The sequence below is a fragment of the Symsagittifera roscoffensis genome, chromosome 1 (assembly GCF_963678635.1).
Source record: "Symsagittifera roscoffensis chromosome 1, txSymRosc1.1, whole genome shotgun sequence".
Classification (NCBI taxonomy): domain Eukaryota; kingdom Metazoa; phylum Xenacoelomorpha; order Acoela; family Convolutidae; genus Symsagittifera; species Symsagittifera roscoffensis.
Genome location: NC_087062.1, coordinates 6,940,066 through 6,961,068, shown reverse-complemented (window position 1 = coordinate 6,961,068; position 21,003 = coordinate 6,940,066). Strand labels below are relative to the sequence as shown.

Below are 21,003 nucleotides of genomic sequence, written 5' to 3'. Positions count from 1 at the left end.
ATGAAAAATTTGCAGAAAACTATTCAGCCGGCGAGAACATGCCATAACATTCGGCCAAATCCTTCTAAGTTTTTATAACTTCACATGAATGCCATTACGGGAATTGGATTAGTTGACTTGCAACCTTGGAAATTAGTTACGCAGAAAACAAAAAGCACTCTCCAAATATCCTCTTCAAATCTAAGTGACCCTCCAATTTTTCTGCAAACCCAAAGACAACAAAAAAAATCGGACACTATTAAGCAGAGCCTAAACCCAAAAGACACTTTGAGGCCACAATTGGACTTTCCGAGAGCATTAACTTTTTGTGTCAAAAATAAGGGCGTAGCGGCTTGTGCAACCAAAAAAAAGGTTACATGTGATGTTTCTTTGATGAATTTAGAATATTCATGCAGAACATTTGAGTCAAATTATGAGGTCAGCTTGTCCCTAAAATAGTATTTACTAGCAGCAATTTTCATCAGTGATCTGCAAAAAAGTTGTTAACGAGAAAAGATTGCTCATGATTGTCAGACGATTGCTCCAACAAAATATACTCAACAGAGATCACATATTGGTATCGCAAGTTGATTTCCTCAAATTGGCTATTTCCTCATTTTGGTTGTCTTCAAGTTATGGCTGAAAAAGGCCTCGAAACATTGATATTTCACATTATTTGACAACAAAAAAAAACTGATTTTAATGTTTCTCAAAATCTAAGACAGAAAACTTGCAAGAATATTCCAACCCTCGAAAACCTCTTCAAAAAAATCTGCCACCTCTCAATTGTGAGTTCCAGAAAAAAGTGGAAAGAATTTCAAGCCTCGTAAGATCAAATGGATCGCCAAACATTTCAACTCAGAGCAACTTAAGCTCGTTATAATACCAAACCACAAACAGGTCACCACTACTGAATTAATTCAAACTATTTTCATTTAATGGCAAACTTACCAGATTGGACTTTGGAAACCACAATGGAAAACTCATAGCCAAGAAATTTGACAATTTGCATTCAAATAGACATTCCTTTTCGTGGATTAAAAAGCAGTTCACGGCTGAACATTTCTTTCACTTACTCAAAAACTTTCGATTTGATAGCAGTAGATTCCATTTTAATATCTGCCTTCAAAATTGGTCAGTCGGTTTTTGGCCAAAAATTCAGCCAGAAAGCAATTCAACTCAATTGATATTTTTGAGACAGATGAGCTGAAATCCAACCAAATCTCTTCTCTTGTCAAAATCAATTAACACAATTACTCAAAATTAGGGAGTTTAAACTGATGACTTGCATTGATGCGATCTCTTCATTCTTATCTAAAATCTGGCAGAACAAGCGGGGCATACTGGCCATATCTGGGGTCACTCTTGTCCTCGCAGTATTCGGAACATGTTACTCATCAGGTGGGAAATATATGTCCTCTTTCATATTTAGAGCAAATCATCGTTAACTATTCTAATAATTTGTAAGGCTTAATACATTGTTGCTTTATTGCCTGCATTGATCGGAACTTTTCCACAGAGGCCAAGCTGAGCTTCGCACCACTTGCGATTGAACGTCTCATAAAAAACATAAGTCGAAAAAATGGAAAACTATGAAAAAAAACTATTTCTACTAAAAATTACATTTTCATGTCTAAATAAAAGTTCATTCTAGGCTAACATGCCAAAAATTTGGGCATTAAATTTGCAACGGAAAAAACTAACGAAGAGAAAAAAATCCGAAAATCTTTGAGCAAACACAAGTTCAGCAGAAAAAATATGATTGCATAAAAATTTGCGGTTTTAAGTCCCACCTGAGACTAGAATGAACAACACTTGCTTTTTCAACAAAGATGTGGAAAAAGAAAAGAATCAAGAAAACAACTACAAGAAACAAAAATCTGTGATGTGGCAACTAAGCCGACAATCTTTAAGTAGACACGCGTTGAGCCAAAAAAAATGATTAAAAATTTAAAAAATTTCAACTCCACCTCCCTTAACCTACAAATAACACTTGAAAAGGGATCAATGCCCAAAAACCGATCAAAATTAGCTCAACGTCACAAAAAACTTTTTTTTTCATTAGCGAACAGAAAACAGTAAGTTATTTCACTAGTTTTTTTTTCATTGAAATTACCCAAAATTGGAGAAACTCAACAAATGCATTAGGAAACTTAGCAGACAGCAACTCGTCAAACTCGTCGTCATGAACTCGTCTAGCAATTTTGATTTGAATTATCAAAAAATTTGAATTTATTAATTGGTGATTTGCTGGCAATTCAGAATTGTGTGGTTCTCGTTTTTCAACTGAAATAACTACTTTTCAAAACAAAAATGGACTAAAAAGCTATGAGAACATATTTTCAATTGTTGCACAAAAAATTCAGAAAAATAAACAAAAAAATGTCGAAAATGTGAAATTCAATTACATACACCAGAAAAATTATGAAAAAACAGCTGATTCAACAATAAGAAGCATTAAAGGTTTAAACCAATTTATTGTGTAAATTAAAAAAGAAATAACTAAAAAAAAAAGAAAGTGTTAAATATTTGAAAACTATTTTTATGTGTAAATTTTTCATTTTCATTAAAAAATGTCTGGATAATTGATGAGATTTTTCCGAAACATATTGTAAGGCCAACCAATTTTACAAAACAAACAAAAAGTATTTGAAAATTATCATTCGGAAAATAGGCCGACGGAATTGAAGCTGACTCAAGCCCCGAAAACATACTATTGAAGGAACTCATAACAGGCAAACAAAGCCCATGCCAAACATGCACTCACTACATTTACCTCTCCAGTGAAACACGTGTAATATTTTCACATGCAAAATCTGTGCCAAAAGTTATTTGCTGAGAAGAAATTCTAGTACCCGATTGCAAAACTCATGCTTAAAACTGAACACCTTTTTCACTATTTTCGTTTTACTGATTAGGTAACAATTCATTTTCGGTTTACTGATATAGCCTGCACATTTTTGGGTTGCTGACACATTGGTTTGCTGACCTATTAACGCATGTAAATTGTTGCAATCAGGACCCGTACTTTTAGGAATTTGAATGTTTCACAGTACATTCAGTTCAGAAGAATTACAGGTCCCACTCGAACTCTGAACTTTTGTCGTCCAAGGCATGGAGGGTACCTGTACACCAAATGTGCAGAACGAGACGCTTGAGCTTGAACATAAATCAAGCTAACAAACGGTTCGGGGATTTTGTTTGACGAAACTGTTTACAGGGGAAAATTCCGTAATCCAGATGGAAAATGCTTGATAATCGAAAACGTAATTGATAAAAAAAACTCGTATTTTGTTATATCGCAAAACAATCGCAAACACTAGCGAGAACACGACAAAAAGCATCTCTATAAAGTGCTATAAAAAAAGGTCGAAATAAGCCCCGAACTAGTAAAGGAAATAAGCCCCGAAATAAGCCCCGAACGGATTCAATCTGCGACCTAGAGATTATGAGTCTAACCACTCAGCCACGGACGCCTAAATAATCAAAAACACTAGCCACAAACAAAGCAGAGAACAGATGCTATGAAACTTCCAATGCTACAGATCGTGATTATAGCAAAAAAAGCCACCAATTAAGTGAACACTTCCAACTACCACTTTTAATTGCCTGCCAGGTAAGAAAAAAAAGAAGGTTCGTACTAATATACTACGCTGCTCGCGAGTGTAAAGAGCCACATAATCTCAACCAACCTTTGCTATTCTTTTCTCATATATTGTCCGACTACTCGGATGCTTTTTATATCCGAATAGATTCGGATGCTTTTGATACGCTAAATCAGTTTCAAGACCCGATTTAATAACTTTGGATTCGGGTTTACATATTTTTCTACGCAGATCTAAACAAACGTCAGGTGAGGTCGCAGATTTTCGTACTTCAAGCTGCAACGAAAAAAAAATCGTAGATGTTCTCTGGATACTATGGCACTATTATGAACCTCAAGATTCAATCTTTACGAACCTTCAAAACTCTTGAAAAATCTCAAAACCAATTCTATTTCACGAGACAATTCACTTTCAGAAAAATGAAAACCAAATTAAAATCTAACTTCGGAAGTCAAGCGACCAAAATAAAATATTATTTCGAGAGACACTTAATTCAATGTATTGACTTAAAAAACCGGCCGATGTACATAAGTGATAAATCACATCACTCATTATAATTGACTGAACCATTATCGACAGAAAAGAAAATGTTAGATTTCAAGGCGGAAGACAGCTCAAATTATTGAAGAAAAAATACAGAGGTTGAGCTGCATTTCCCGCATGCAAAAAAGCAAGCAATGAAAAAGAAACTACGTTTTGCAATGCTTAAAAATTGCGTAGAAGAAAGCAAAAAACTGACATTTTCTCGGATTCGAACCCACGATCTACTGCTTACGAGTAAATTCCACTCCCATATAATGCACTAGGCTCGAGAATAGTATCCTTTTGCCTTTCATTTTAATTAAACGTCGTTCAGAGTTAATAGATTGTGAAGACTATTCATATGATTTCTATATAACGCAACGCACACAAATTGAGATCTGCAGATCCAACTGTTCTTCTTTCAAGACCTCGCCAAAACGGGCTCTCTCATTCTAGCGTCCTCAGCACACTATGGTCCACATAATAGTAAAATCACAGTACTGGTAGCTATAATTTTGGGGGGTGGGTGGGGTCTATAATCAAAAGATTTGAAAAAAACTGCCTCGTAGCAGCATAAGTCCAGCTGCGCTTGTGCATTGAGTTCATTGTCAATTTTCATCTGTTTTAGGAAACATGTCGCCTTATGTCACTTCATACCTGAAGTATAAGACTAGCAGTTCGTGGGTCACATACACGGTAACATTTCCATCAAACATTTCCATCAAACTAACGCAATTTCGCAATGTACTTACCGTCGCTTCATTTTAGACTTCAGTTTGGATTTTCACAAGTTCAAATTCGTCCATTGGTCTTTTCGCCATTTTGGGCGGCCTCCTAGGGAAATTTGTGAAACTAAGACGGGTGATACTAGTCGGTGCCTTGCTCCAAAGGTAAAGGTCATCATCTTATTTCAGGTACTCATCATCATATAGGTCTAGATCAAAATTGTATTAACACTAGCGTTAAAATAGGAACCTACTATGCCATTTATTTTCGATAAAGTATATTCTCTAATAATTTGGTAACTATTATATTTCAGCGCAAGCATTCTTCTGACGAGCTGGTTGATTGAATATGGCTATGTCCCCCTCATATTCGTGTACGGTTTAATGCAAGGGTTTGGAGTGGGGATAGCTTACCCTTTGTGCATCAAATACGCTCAACTGGTTAGCATGCGGTGGCTACTTTAAGTGCATTTTGAGTCTTTAAATTAAAGATGAACTCGAGAACATTTCTGGTTTAAAATATTCGAAAATTTCTGGTTTAAAATATTAGAAAATTTCTGGTGTAAAATATCTCAAAACCAGCAGACGTTAGACTCTGCAAAGTGACAGCTACGTGAAAAAATTTAGAAGAGAAAAAAAACATTTGAACTGTGGTACAAATAAGACAAAACACCACAGAAGACAAAACATCACGAATAAGACAAAACATCACGAGCTATTATATAGTTCGTGATGTTTTTTCAGGAAAACTTACCTTTTTTTTGCGGTTTGATTTTTGGTTCTTTTTTAAGTTCAGATCATTTCCTGTGTTAAAAGGACAACAAACTCCACTATCGATCAGCAAAAATGTAAAGGTAATGAAAAACATGATCGCAATCTAGTTTCGAAAGTGGAATTAAATTTTCAGATTTCGCAGCGGAATAAAAAACGTACCTATTGTTCCAGTTTTCTCAATTTGGGTTGACTTATCAAAAAAGTATCAACCATCACTTTTTATGAAATTCAAAAAGATTTAAGGTCATCTATTTTTTTACTAAGAAATTCAGTTGCAGTTTTTTTTTTTCAAAACATAATTTCAGTATATTTTTTTTCTGTTATAATGCGTTTATGAATCTTTTCCAACTTCTGTTGGCTTTGTTTAATAAAAACAATTTTCAGTGGTATCCAAATAACAGCGGTCTCATAACTGGAGTGGCAGTCGCTGGCTTTGGAAGTGGCAGTTTTGTCATCAACTTTGTTCAAACAGTCATCATAAATCCAAACAATCTCTCCCCTGATGTAACAATAGACGACAAAGAGTAAGTGTATCGTAATTTCTTGTGGTTCAAAGTTTTGAAACAGATTTCGATTTGCTTCAGCTACTTCACACAAGACGCTGTGCTGGACAATTTACCGAAATGTTTCCGGATTTTGGGAACTATTTATGGTGTTTTGTCACTTTTGGGAGTAGCGCTGATGACCAGAAAAGAGCCACTTGAAGAGCAAATAACAGTACTAATTGTTCTATTTTTAACTTCTTCGAACCTTGAAATTTATTTTCAACTAATTTTGTTTTTGAGGTCAGCAGTTCGAGGGAGTCCGAAGGAAACAGTGAACAACATCGAAGGGAGAACCGAACGCAACTCCCTCTTGATTCTGTACTCGTAACAGCACCATTGGAAGCTACACTTGACGGTCCGCTATATGACAAAACAAACACGGTCACTTCTAAATTAGTATCTGAAGAATATTTGGGCTACAGCGGACAAAATTTCACATTGAGAGAAGCAATCTTAAACGTCTCTTTCTGGGCCAGCTTGCTGGTTCTATGCTGTCACGAGTACGTGCTGATTATCATTAGCAACTACTACAAGGTTATTAATTATCATACTAAAATCATTGTGGTGAACCAATTATCATATTTGTTCCGAACTTGAACAGAGTTACAAAAGGTAGAAAGATAGACGTGGGGAAAAATGTTCATTGCTAAAATAAATTCCAAAACAAGATAAATATGAAAACAAATATCACTCTCAAATTATGACAGCCATCAAAAAAGGTCATTTTAAATATGTTACCACAATATTGCCTTTCAAGGTTATTTTTAGGGTACATATGACGTCCATGATCACACTTAACCTAATGTTCTTTGCATTGTTTTCTCGCTTCAGACATATGGACAAACATTCATCCAAGACGACTCCTTTCTATCCCTTGTAGGATCAATGTCCAGTGTAGCCAATGCACTAGGTAGACTTGCATGGGGAATCTTGATGGATCATAGCAGCTACAAGGTCGTACATATCTTAAGGCAGCAAAAGATCATCTTCCAACTTCTTTTACTTTTTGCTTTTAGTTGCCTTTCTCAACCGTTTCTAGCATGCCAACATAATCTGGAAAAAAAACAAATTATCATTAACTAAACTAAGAGTATAAAAAGGACGAGAACTTTCAGCTTCTTCAACGAATTATCTTTGTTTCAGACATCGATGATGCTTCTGTCGGCATCTCAAGGTCTGCTTGCAGTCACGATGCCTCTAGGAGCGCTACTAGGAAATTCAACATTGGCTAAATTATTCTTTCTACTTTGGGTCTGCCTACTTTTCGCCAACACTGGTGGCATTTATGTTCTCACGCCGAGTGCTGTTGGAAAAGCTTTCGGGATGAAAAACTTTGGAGTGATTTATGGCACAGTATTTTGTATCAGTGTACGTCCCAAATATCAAAACAACTACCAGATACAACAAAAAAACTATCACTAATCAGATAGTATGATTAATTATAGGGTGTCACTGGCTTCGGCTTAACAGAAGTGGTTTCAATAGTATTGGATAACACATCAGGATGGACCTATGTATTTCTCGTCGGTGGATTCGGGTCATTTATATGTGAGTTTCAGATTGAATTTTTCGGTTTATCTCTTGTTTTAAACTAATTATTCAACCAAAGCAAATTGATTGCAAACCCATATAGAGCTAAGCCTGTTATAGAGCTCATGCCAATTTATCACTGATTTTAGTGTAAGTAGAAGTTGATCTCTACATGAAATCAACCGAAGACAATAGGCTAAAACCTAAAACCAAACATCGGAAAATTTGCCCGCTTTTCGCTCCCTGGAAATAGAGGGAGTGGATGAGATCAATTGGGCCTTCAGGAACATAACCCTAACTATATATATATATATATATATATTTAAAAAAAAAAACACATTAATTACCAAATTGACATGAGGTGCAGAAACTAAAGCAAAACTAGTATTTGTGACCTACCTTGGATTCATCGGAAAACATGCTCAAGTTATTAGAGAGCTTTCTTAGAAAAATCTTAGCGAGGGCCGGCAGCATCCTGGACTTCAAAAACTATTAGTTAGCAAATATATCCTTCAATAGTACAGACTTCTGATCTGTATCCTAGCTGTAAGGTATCCACGAGCTACTTGCATAATAATCGAAAGGTTTATGCATAGATATGTTGGTTGACCAAACATTTTGGCAATTTGCGCAATCTCAGCTAAGCTGTCATGCGCAAGGGTTCACACTAGAAAACTAATCGTTGACGTGTCTCGGCATAAAAACTACAGTTCGTTTTTTGAGCCCTCGTTGTTTTGACTTTCAGAAAAACTAGCTTGTACCGCACCTCCAGTGCTTCGAACTTTCAACAATTCAAAAAAACTATTCCTTGAGTGAACTCTGACAGCACCCAATTACAGGGTTCGTAATTAAAAATTTTGCGAAATTTTTTAGTCAAGTTTTTTATACAATTTTTGAAGAACCATAAAATTTTGTGAAGTTTTGTAGAAGCTCTTCGAAAAATTTAAAATGAACTAAGAAACGTCACATCTGGTAAACTGAAAGCAATTGAGCAGTCACATTTGGACGCGAGATTTGCAACTCCTGGGAGTAACTTCAAATTTTGTAAAAATTTTCATTCGATTTTTTAATTCATTTTTTGAAAAACCATAAAATATTGTGACATTTTTTTATATCTAAGTATATAATGTATTAAGAAACGTCACATCTGGGAAACTGGAAGCAATTGAGCAGTCGCATTCGGACGCAAGATTTGCAACTCCTGAGAGTACTCTTACAGTACCCAACTACAACGTTGGGAAATTCAAATTTTGAGAAACTTCACATTAAGTTTTGTAAAAGAGAAATTTTTTGAAAACCAGAAAAAATTCACATCACGAAAACTAACAAAATTTGAGCAATCTTTTTTGATGGCAATATTCGCAATCTTTGGAAGTACAAAACTACATGGTTGGGAATTTCACTTTAACAAATTATTTTGTAATTTGAGTTTTCTGAAAATTTCCAAAAAATCACAAAAATCGTCCTATCTCTTAAACAAGAATGACTTGCTTGGCCATTCTTAATTGGAGGCCGAATTTGCAACCACTGAGATTACTCTGACAGCCCCCCAACTACAGGTTAGGAATTTCAAACTTTCAAAAAAAAAAATTAAAGTTTCATGAAATTTTTTTTTGAATAAATCACAAAAAACGTCATATCTGGAAAACCGTAAGATTTTGAGCAGTCCTATTAGGAGGCAAAATTCACAGTCCTATTGGGAGGCAACAGTCGCAACTCCTGAGAGTACCCTCACAGAGCCTCACTACAGAGATGAGAATTTCAAGTTTTGCGAAATTTCTTATACTTAAGTTTTCTGAAAAATTTTGAAAAAATCCTAAAAAATCGTCAGATCTCGATAAATACAAAAATTTGAGCAACCACATTCAGAGGAAAGATTCGCAACCTACTGAGATTAGATTACCCTCACAGATTCCAATAACAGGATTGAGATCTTCAAAGTTTTGGAATTTTTTAACATTTTAGTTTTTTAGAAAATTTCGGAGAAAATCATAAAAAACGTCATATCTCGAAAACTATTAGGATTTGAGCAGCCATAATCAAAGACAAGAATCGCAACCCCTGAGCGTACACTCACAATATCCAACAACAGGATTGAGATCTTCAACTTTTTGAAAATTTTTAAAATCTAAGTTTTTGAAAAAATCATAAAAAAACGTCATATCTCAAAAACTACAAAAGATTTGAGAAGTCAGAATTGGAGGCAAGATTCGCAACCCCTGAAAGTACCCTGACAGCACCCAACTACATGGTGAGAATTTCAAAAATTGAAAAAAAATTTTAAAATTAAATTTCTAGAATTTTTTGAAAAATCTCGAAAATTGCCTATCTCGTAAACTAAAAGGATTTGGTTATTCATCGCAAAGCCTGGGAAAACTCTGACTATATTCTACTATTGGGCTACTAATTTCAAACTTGATGAAATAAACACTGAATTTAAACTGGAAAATTGAAAAAAAAAACAACCATTGCAATATACGATATAGCTTAACGTGAAAAAATTCTTTTGTTAAACGTGTAAAAATAATACGTTTAAAAAGCTTAAGCATGGTGAAATAGTGATGCCCGCATTTAAATATATAATAGATAGACAGAATATATATGCTGGGGTTCTTTTTTTTCACCTTTAAACAAAAATCGACTTTTGAACTAGCCATTTTGAACGAAATTTTTTATGCCATTTGGAAGCCAGTGATGTCATGGGCTCAAATTTTAAAAGGTACTTTTACCTAAGATCATTGTTTTCTTAAAAATACGAAGATCAAAAATTATCATGGTAACCGAAGTCAATGCACTAGTCCTTCATCATTTCGCTTAGTCAAAAAACCATCGAAAAATCAAAAAAAAATAGGGAAAAGTGAAGTATTACTTGAAAAAAAAGTCAAATGGCTGGGAATCAAGCTAACCAGATTGAGAAAACTAACACCTGCACAGAAAAAACCGGCATTGAAAAAATGACCTGATAATAGGCTAGCTACTGGTCTAACAGATACTTCTGCAAGACTGCGTTTAAGCTCATGGCTTTGAAAGGAAAAAATTTCCACGGAAGAAATTAACTTTAATAGCTGCGAGTACACAGACGGTGCTCTCAACCTGTAAGCCAAGGAGTTTCTCTAATTACGAGAACTACCTACCCTTGGTTCCTCGGTAAACATGCTCAAGTCCTTAGAGTTTTCTTAGAAAAATTTGTGCTAGGGCCGTGAGCATCATGGACTTCAAAAACTAATAGCTAGCAAATAAATCCATCAAGAATTTAATCACTATTATTGGAAGTTCTGCTATCTTCCAGTGTTTAAAAACGACCTAAGCTTTCCACTATGTACTAGGGAGTCAACTAGCAGCCCATGTAACAATCGTCAAACCGTCTGTTCACTTCTGATCTGCCTTGTGAAAGTGTCGTGGTCCTAAAACAGGAGTGTGCCGAAGGAGGCAAGACTTTGCCTTATAATGTTCTATTTGACGAGGCATTACTGAACGAAACAGACAGCGCATGAAAATTACAGGAGTTTTATTTTTGCTTTTGTGAATGCAGTTGAAAGACACGACAATCGCTCATTTCGCAACAACGACAAAAGTGAAGAACTTACTTTCAATCTCAGCTTTGCCTGGCAAGCTTTGAATTTATTTACATCAGTAGGTTCAAGTTTCAGATTACTCACTATCACGTAAACACTCTTTTTGGTACTTGGAATAGCATGTGGGGAGAAACTTTGATGAACAAAAAAAAACAAAAAACAATTAATTTTTTTCTGATATTTTAAACAATATTTTCCATTTGATGTTTTAAAAAGTGTTTGAAAACGTTAAAGGGCCGTGGAAATGTTCAGAAAATTGCTGTTTTGTTGATTTTTGAAATGTACATGAACGTTACCTCAGTTTCCTACTACAGCTCTTCGATTGATAAAAAAAAGATAAATGCAAATCTGCTTTTTTTGAATCGCGTTTTTGTGAATCTTTTTGTGTTGTCCTTAAAAATGTCTGTGCTGGTCTCTTCCTTCTTCGCATACTTTCGAACACAATAGTTTTGATATCATTCAAAACAGGATAAGAAAATGACCGTGCTTTTTATACTGACTTCGCTTTCAAAAAAACCTTACTGAGATCTCAAACCTAAGATGAGCAAACTTGATGCAGGGAATATCGACTCAAAAGAATGAACGACTACATCAACAATAGAAAACACTATTAGAGGTCAGAAAACTCTGAAATCGAAATGTTTTGGAAAAACCATAGGTGTCCCACCACAAGGATCGATGCTTGGACTACATTTATACTGCATGTTCATTTTAGATATACAATGAAGACTTCGTTTTTCTTATATGCTTCTATTTGCTGACGACATGAGTTTCTTGTTCAGTGATCAAATACACTCAGCGTAAGATTAGACCTTTGGAGTTTGTAAAAATGACTAATAAAGAATCAAATGAAGTCTGAGGCAGCGATTTTGTGAAAACCCCGAGATAAAAATCCAAGGAACCGCAAACCGATTTTCCCTAGTTTAGGAGCTCTTGGATAGGAAACAATAGTAAAAAAGAATTCGGCGGCCAAGCTGACCATAAACTCAAAACGCAAACAAAAATATTCTTATACCTTAGAGGAAAAGCAATAGCAACACTTGAACATACACCAGCGTCTTTCTCTACACATGGATACTTGTCACAGACTTATTGTGTGCATCACTTCGTCTATTCTTTCTGAGAGCATCAATTAACAAATTTGAATCTCGAAATACGTTTTCAAAAAATATTACAGCCGATCATAATTCAAGCTACGAAGAATTGGTGTTAACTCTCTCAATAACAACGTTCTTCCTACTCCTGGATTTGTTACATCTGTCCGCAGTTTTTAAACTTATTTTTCTAATCAAGTTGCAATCAAACTCATGAAAAAACCGATGTACAAAAACCCGTTTTACTGAATTTGTTCGTTTACTAACAGCGGAACGAAAAAAGATCAGACTTAACATATCAAACCGTATGAACAGTCAGATTTCTACCCAATGATATCAATTCCTTCAAACGACAGTCAAAAAAAGACACTGCTGAAGTAATTCTTGCGAATCTTTGTCATCACGTTCAATTAAAAATAAGAAATGAAGAAAGACATAAGAACAGCAACAAACGCATACAGCATTGACAAAGTTTCATGCTCAGATCATTATGCTTGCTCTGCAAAAATTAACATGGAAGCCAGTATCGGTTAAATAAACAAAGGTGAAAGTCTGGCGTTTAAAAGAGCCGATTGGACGACAATGAATCAAGAAAAAAAAGACAAATTTTTCATACCGTATTGTTACAGTAATGTAAATGAGGTTACATATCAGTATTTAGACAACCGCGTATTCAGACTGGTCAGTATTTAGACAAATACTGTTTCAACCAATCAGAATCGAGACAAAGAAGAAAATAATAAATAATTATTATTTTCTTAGGATTATTTATGTCTTTTCTCGATTCTGATTGGTTCATACAGTATTTGTCTAAATACTGACGAGTATGAGTACGCGGCTGTCTAAATACTGGCTGCACTCCTGTAAATGAGCTCCTGCGTCAGTCGTATGCATGGTTATGGGACAAAATAAAGAACAATGTACCCAAGGTTACATCACACAGATCAACTCTCCCCCCGTGGGTAACACCAAGTACGTCTCACAAGCTAAAAAGAGTACAACCTTAAAACGGTGTATTGATTGGCAAAACAAAATTACTTTAAGCAAACCTACTTTAAACCTTATCCTAAAACACAAAAAACTGGAAAAAAATCTTCAAATAGCATTGACTGAAGATCAAGCAATTTACGAAGAAACAGTAATAAGAAGTAGACGATTTAGTGACCTACAAAAATACTTAAACAAAATAAATAGTTCCAGGCAATATCCCCAAAAAATGTTTTACAAGGAAAAATCCACTAGAGATGACACCCAAAAAGCTACATTTTTTAACGAATTCTTCATCAGTGTATATCAAAAGGAATCAAATCTGAACCCTCTCGCACGAAATACAAACTGTTCTCCTTCAGAAGAAATCTGTACATAAATACACATTGAAGAAACCAAAACCGAATTCATTCTCAAAAATCTTTTAACGAATAAAGCATCAAGTTTTGATGGTATAGGTAATATAATCCTAAAAAATCTTTCTGAAACTCTGTCAAAAATACTATATCTTCTCTTCCACACATTCATTATAAGCGGCTCTTCCCGACCTAATGGAAAACAAGTCGAGTGGCCCCAATTTTCAAAGAAAACAAAAAGGCATCAGTTGAGTGCTACCGCCCAATTAGCTTTTTATGCTCCGCATCTTTATATTATCTTTGATAATATATACCCCAAAATTCAACCTTTTTTGAAAAACGCACAAGACGGCTTCCGGCAAAAAAAGTCAGCAGTACTACAAATGCTACAATTTTTGAGCAAAGTATATGAACTCTACGATGAAAAAAAAGTTCAAACACTATCAGTCCTTATTCTAGATTTTTCTAAAGCCTTTGATAAAGTTCATCATAGTATCCTAATCGCTAAACTACGCTACATAGGTCTAGGCATTCAAATACAAGACATAATACAAGACTATCTAACAGATAGAATGCAATTTGTGAAAATCAATTAAAATTCATCAACTTTGAAAGACGTAACTAGCGGTGTACCACAAGGCTCAATTCTTGGCCCTCTACTTTTTATCATATTCATTAACAACTTTCCCAAATGCATTGAGCATTCGGATTGTTTTGGCTATTGTGACGATATGAAGATCTTGTCTACTGAAGAAATTCATCTGCAAAAAGACACAACAAATGTTGAAAAATGGTGCAAAGAAAATAAAAAGCCGCTGAAACAAAAGTTGATACCGCAAAGACCCAAAGAGACTTAGGTTTTTTTAATGTGTGACAACCTTTCGTGGTCAATAAATGCTGGAAATCGCATGTCGAAAGTAATGGGAGCTCTTTACAAAATCAAACGGAATATCTCGAAAAAAAACATCATTAAAGTCAATTTTAAACTTAAACTGTGGATACCATGTACCAATCATAAGCTATGCATCGCAAACATGGTATCCGAACAAAGCACAATTAAGACAACTAGAAAGAGTACAAAAACGAGCGACTTCTTGGATTACAAATAATTTCAAAACGAGTTATACTGAAAGACTGAAATTTTTAAAGCTCCTTCCACTCTCAATGTACTTTGAATTGCACGACATATTGTACTTAGTTTCACTACTAAAAAACAAACATGACATTGATTTGAATTCATTTATTCATAAAAACGAATCACGAACGAGACAAGCAACACGTGGTGAGATTGCTGTTCATGCAACAAGACTGAAAAAGTCAAATGAAAATTATTATATACGTTCTAAAACGCTATACAACTACTTTAGCCAAATTGTGGACTTCGAAAATCAAGATTATGACAGCCTGAAAGTATCTATAACAAACACGTATTGGAAATTCTTCAACAGAAATTTTGCAGAAAACAACTTGTGTATGTGGAGAAATCTTTGCTGGCGTGGAAACTGCAACCCCACCGGGAAAAATTATGAACTTATAATCGAGGCTTCAAAACCCATGGAGAAATCCTAAAAACTACCCATCTACTACTACTACTACTACTACTACTACTACTACTACTACTACTACTACTACTACATAAAAAAGCTACTACTACACAAAATTGGATGAGAAGCTAACCTGAAAAAAATCTGGAAAATGACAAGGTTGATAACAAAACTACCATTCCGAGATAGAGGGAATTTGAAATGTAAATTACGAACGTTTTCGCTCATATGTGCATCATCAGGTTTAGAAGTATTTAAAAACTTATAAAATGATCCACGATCATAAAAATATCCTAAGACATTGGCTATACAAAATAACAAATTTTCAACCTATCAGAACTTTGCGCCAAAACTACATCATGATTATCTCATCAGACTTAAGTTTCTGAGACATTCTCTTAATTTTATCTTTATTTAAATTAAATTAATTTTAAATTAAATTAAAATTAAATCCAATTTTTCGATGTCTCATTTTCCAGTTTCGAAACAGGTCAGTTTTTTACTTCGAAGTTTATTGGTATTCCTATAACCGAAAATTCGTTTTCGGAACTAAAAATTAAGGGTCAGTTGCCTGCTCTTGTACTCATCGCGCGTGTTTATTCTCGTCTCTCCTCCCAGATGTGAAGTTTTTCTAAGGTCATTAGCTTGAAGTTGGTGTTGCGTGGTCTGTAACATCTCAGGACAATCCCGCGCTCGAGCTACCATTTCCACACTGCCTTAGACGTTGTCATACGGACAAGTCCTCTTTTCGTTATTCGTCAATTCTACTTTGCTGAAACAATTTTCTTTCAAGTTCCCCGATCTGGATCCGATATTTCTTCTGAATTCGATACTTATTCTGGACTCGATACTTCTTCTGGACTCGATTATTCTTGTGGACCCGATACTCCTTTTAGACTCGATACTTCTTCTTGACTCGATACTTTTTCGGGAAACAATACTTCTTCTAGACTCGATTTTTAATCTGGTTCAGATACTTCTTCTGGATTCGATACTTCTTCTGCTCAGATATTTTTTCAGGTCCTGAGTGATACATCTCATGGACCCTATAATTCTTCTAGACCTGACGTTTTCTGTAGACTTAACATTTCCGGAATCAATAACTCTTCTGGACTCGATACTTCTTCTGGACCTGATATTTCTTCTGAACTTGATACGTCTTCTGGACTCGATGATTCTTCTGGGCTCGAATTTTTTCTGAATTCGATATTTTTCTGGACTCAATACTCCTTCTGGACCCAAAACGTCTATTGGACTCGATACTTTTTCTGAACATGATATTTCTTGTGGACTCGATCCTTCTTCTGGACCCAATAATTCTTCTTCTGGACCCAATACATTTTCTGGACGGATACTTCCGCTGGACTCAATACCTCATCTGGACCCAATACATCTTCTGGACCCAATTCTTCTCCTAGACTCGATATTTCTTCTGGACCTGGTATTTCTTCTGGACTCGACACTTCTTTCAGACTCAAAACATCTTCTGTACTCGATACTTCTAGACTTGATACTTATGGTGGACCTGATATTTATTCTGGATTTGATACTTCTTCTGGACTCGACACATCTTCCGGACACAATACGTCTTCTAGGCCTGTTACTTCCTCTAGAACTGACACTTCTTCTAGATCTGATACTTCTTCTGGGCTCGATACTTCTGGACTCAATTCATCTTCTGGACTCGATACTTCTTCTGGACCTGATATTTCTTCTGGGCTCGATACTTCTTCTGGACTCGATACTTCTTCTGGATTCGAAATTTTTCTGGACTCGATTTTTCCCCTGTACCCAATACATTTTCTGGACCTAATACTTCTACTAGAACTGACTCTTCTTCTATTCCTGATGATTCTTCTGGATTCCATACAACTGAAATCAATGCTTCTTCTGGTTTTGAAACTTCTTCTGGACCTTACATTTCTTCTGGACGCGATAATTCTTATGGACTCGATACTTCTCTGGTCTCGATTAGTTTCGTGGACTCGATACTTCTTCTTCATTTGATACTTCTTCTGGACTTGATACTTCTTCTGGTCTCAATATTTCTTCTGGACTCGCTACTTCTGGATTCGATACTTCTTTTGGACTTGATAATTCGTCTCGAATCGATAGTTCTGGACTCAACGTATCTTCTGTTCTCGATACTTCTTCCAGACCTGCTACGTCTTCTGAAACCGATACTTCTGGATCCGATACTTTTTCTGGACCCGATACTTCTCCTAGACTCGATACTTCTTCTGGACCTGGTATTTCTTATGGACTCGATACTTCTTTCAGACTCAAAACATATTCTGTACTCGATACTTCTAGACTTGATACTTATGGTGGACCTGATATTTATTCTGGACTTGATACTTTTTCTGGACTCGATTTTTCTTCTGGCCTCGATTATTTTCGTGGACTCGATACTTCTTCTTCATTTGATACTTCTTCTGGACTTGATACTTCTTCTGGTCTCAATATTTTTTCTGGACTCGCTACTTCTGGATTCGATACTTCTTTTGGACTTGATACTTTGTCTCGACTCGATAATTATACTGACTTGGCTTTCAAAAAAACCTTACTGAGATCTCAAACCTAAGATGAGCAATCTTGATGCAGGGAATATCGACTCAAAAGAATGAGCGACTACATCAACAATAGAAAACACTATTAGAGGTCAGAAAACTCTGAAATCGAAATTTTTTGGAAAAACCATAGGTGTCCCACCACAAGGATCGATGCTCGGACCACATTTATACTGCATGTTCTACTGCGTTTATACTGCGTTTTTCTTAGATGCTTCTATTTGCTGACGACATGAGTTTCTTGTTCAGTGATCAAATACACTCAGCGTAAGATTAGACCTTTGGAATTTGTAAAAAATGACTAATAAAGAATCAAATGAAATCTGAGGCAGCGATTTTGTGAAAAACCGAGATAAATATCCAAGGCACTGCAAACCGATTTTCCCTAGTTTAGGAGCTCTTGGATAGCAAACAATAGTAAAAAAGATTTCGGCGGCCAAGCCGACCATAAACTCAAACTGCAAACAAAAATATTCTTATACCTTAGAGGAAAAGCAATAGCAACACTTGAACATACACCAGCGTCTTTCTCTACACATGGATACTTGTCACAGACTTATTGTGTGCATCACTTCGTCTATTCTTTCTGAGAGCATCAATTAACAAATTTGAATCTCGAAATACGTTTTCAAAAATATTACAGCCTATCATAATTCAAGCTACGAAGAATTGGTGTTAACTCTCTCAATAACAACGTGCTTCCTACTCCTGGATTTGTTACATCTGTCCGCAGTTTTTAAACTTATTTTTCTAATCGAGTTGCAATCAAACTCATAAAAAAACCAATGTACAAAAACCCGTTTTACTGAATTTGTTCGTTTACTAACAGCGGAACGAAAAAAGATCAGACTTAACATATCAAACCGCATGAACAGTCAGATTTCTACCCAATGATATCAATTCCTTCAAACGACAGTCAAAAAAAGACACTGCTGAAGTAATTCTTGCGAATCTTTGTCATCACGTTCAATTAAAAATAAGAAATGAAGAAAGACATAAGAACAGCAACAAACGCATACAGCATTGACAAAGTTTCATGCTCAGATCATTATGCTTGCTCTGCAAAAATTAACATGGAAGCCAGTATCGGTTAAATAAACAAAGGTGAAAGTCTGGCGTTTAAAAGAGCCGATTGGACGACAATGAATCAAGAAAAAAAAGACAAATTTTTCATACCGTATTGTTACAGTAATGTAAATGAGGTTACATATCAGTATTTAGACAACCGCGTATTCAGACTGGTCAGTATTTAGACAAATACTGTTTCAACCAATCAGAATCGAGACAAAGAAGAAAATAATAAATAATTATTATTTTCTTAGGATTATTTATGTCTTTTCTCGATTCTGATTGGTTCATACAGTATTTGTCTAAATACTGACGAGTATGAGTACGCGGCTGTCTAAATACTGGCTGCACTCCTGTAAATGAGCTCCTGCGTCAGTGGTATGCATGGTTATGGGACAAAATAAAGAACAATGTACCCAAGGTTACATCACACAGATCACTCTCCCCCCGTGGGTGACACCAAGTACGTCTCACAAGCTAAAAAGAGTACAAACCTTAAAACGGTGTATTGATTGGCAAAACAAAATTACTTTAAACAAACCTACTTTAAACCTTATCCTAAAACACAAAAAACTGAAAAAAAAACTTCAAATAGCATTGACTGAAGATCAAGCAATTTACGAAGAAACAGTAATAAGAAGTAGACGATTTAGTGACCTACAAAAATACTTAAACAAAATAAATAGTTCCAGGCAATATCCCCAAAAAATGTTTTACAAGGAAAAATCCACTAGAGATGACACCCAAAAAGCTACATTTTTTAACGAATTCTTCATCAGTGTATATCAAAAGGAATCAAATCTGAACCCTCTCGCACGAAATACAAACTGTTCTCCTTCAGAAGAAATCTGTACACAAATACACATTGAAGAAACCAAAATCGAATTCATTCTCAAAAATCTTTTAACGAATAAAGCATCAAGTTTTGATGGTATAGGTAATATAATCCTAAAAAATCTTTCTGAAACTCTGTAAAAGTCACTCGATCTTCTCTTCCGCACATTCATTAACAAGCGGCTCTTCCCAACCTACTGGAAAACAAGTCGATTGGCCCCAATTTTTAAAGAAAAGAACAAGGCGTCAGTTGAGTGCTACCGCCCAATTAGCCTTTTATGCTCCGCATCTTTATATTATCTTTGATAATATATACACCAAAATTCAATCTTTCTTGGAAAACGCACAATACGGCTTCCGGCAAAAAAGGTCAGCAGTACTACAAATGGTACAGTTTTTGAGCAAAGTATATGAACTCTACGATGAAAAAAAAGTTCAAACACTATCAGTCCTTATTCTAGATTTTTCTAAAGCCTTTGATAAAGTTCATCATAGTATCCTAATCGCTAAACTACGCTACATAGGTCTAGGCATTCAAATACAAGACATAATACAAGACTATCTAACAGATAGAATGCAAATTGTGAAAATCAATTAAAATTCATCAACTTTGAAAGACGTAACTAGCGGTGTACCACAAGGCTCAATTCTTGGCTCTCTACTTTTTATCATATTCATTAACAACTTTCCCAAATGCATTGAGAATTCGGATTGTTTTGGCTATTGTGACGATATGAAGATCTTGTCTACTGAAGAAATTCATCTGCAAAAAGACACGACAAATGTTGAAAAATGGTGCAAAGAAAATAAAAAGCCGCTGAAACAAAAGTTGATACCGCAAAGACCCAAAGAGATTTAGGTATTTTAATGTGTGACAACCTTTCGTGGTCAATGATGCTGAAAATCGCATATCGAAAACAATGGGAGCTCTTTACAAAATTAAATGGAATATCTCGAAAAAAAACATCATTAAAGTCAAAATTAAACTTAAACTGTGGATACCATGTACCAATCATAAGCTATGCATCGCAAACATGGTATCCGAACAAAGCACAATTAAGACAACTAGAAAGAGTACAAAAACGAGCGACTTATTGGATTACAAATAATTTCAAAATGAGTTATACTGAAAGACTGAAATTTTTAAAGCTCCTTCCACTCTCAATATACTTTGAATTACACGACATATTGTACTTAGTTTCACTACTAAAAAACAAACATGACATTGATTTGAATAAATTTATTCATAAAAACGAATCCCGAACGAGACAAGCAACACGTGGTGAGATTGCTGT

At 35.3% G+C, this 21,003-nt stretch overlaps 1 protein-coding gene across 1 annotated transcript in view; it reads left to right on the top strand.

Annotated features, from left to right (window-relative positions):
• The first annotated feature begins 783 nt into the window (after positions 1-783).
• LOC134854052 (monocarboxylate transporter 12-B-like) overlaps positions 784-21,003 on the top strand; it is a 28,035-nt gene continuing 7,815 nt past the window's right edge. Inside the window, exons 1-10 of the mRNA XM_063870126.1 lie at positions 784-1,380; positions 4,735-4,802; positions 4,875-4,996; positions 5,146-5,272; positions 5,990-6,129; positions 6,190-6,322; positions 6,391-6,684; positions 6,982-7,104; positions 7,294-7,518; positions 7,596-7,698. Of these exons, the coding sequence (XP_063726196.1) occupies positions 1,260-1,380; positions 4,735-4,802; positions 4,875-4,996; positions 5,146-5,272; positions 5,990-6,129; positions 6,190-6,322; positions 6,391-6,684; positions 6,982-7,104; positions 7,294-7,518; positions 7,596-7,698 (1,456 nt within the window). The 5' untranslated portion in view covers positions 784-1,259. The remainder of the gene's footprint in view (positions 1,381-4,734; positions 4,803-4,874; positions 4,997-5,145; positions 5,273-5,989; positions 6,130-6,189; positions 6,323-6,390; positions 6,685-6,981; positions 7,105-7,293; positions 7,519-7,595; positions 7,699-21,003) is intronic.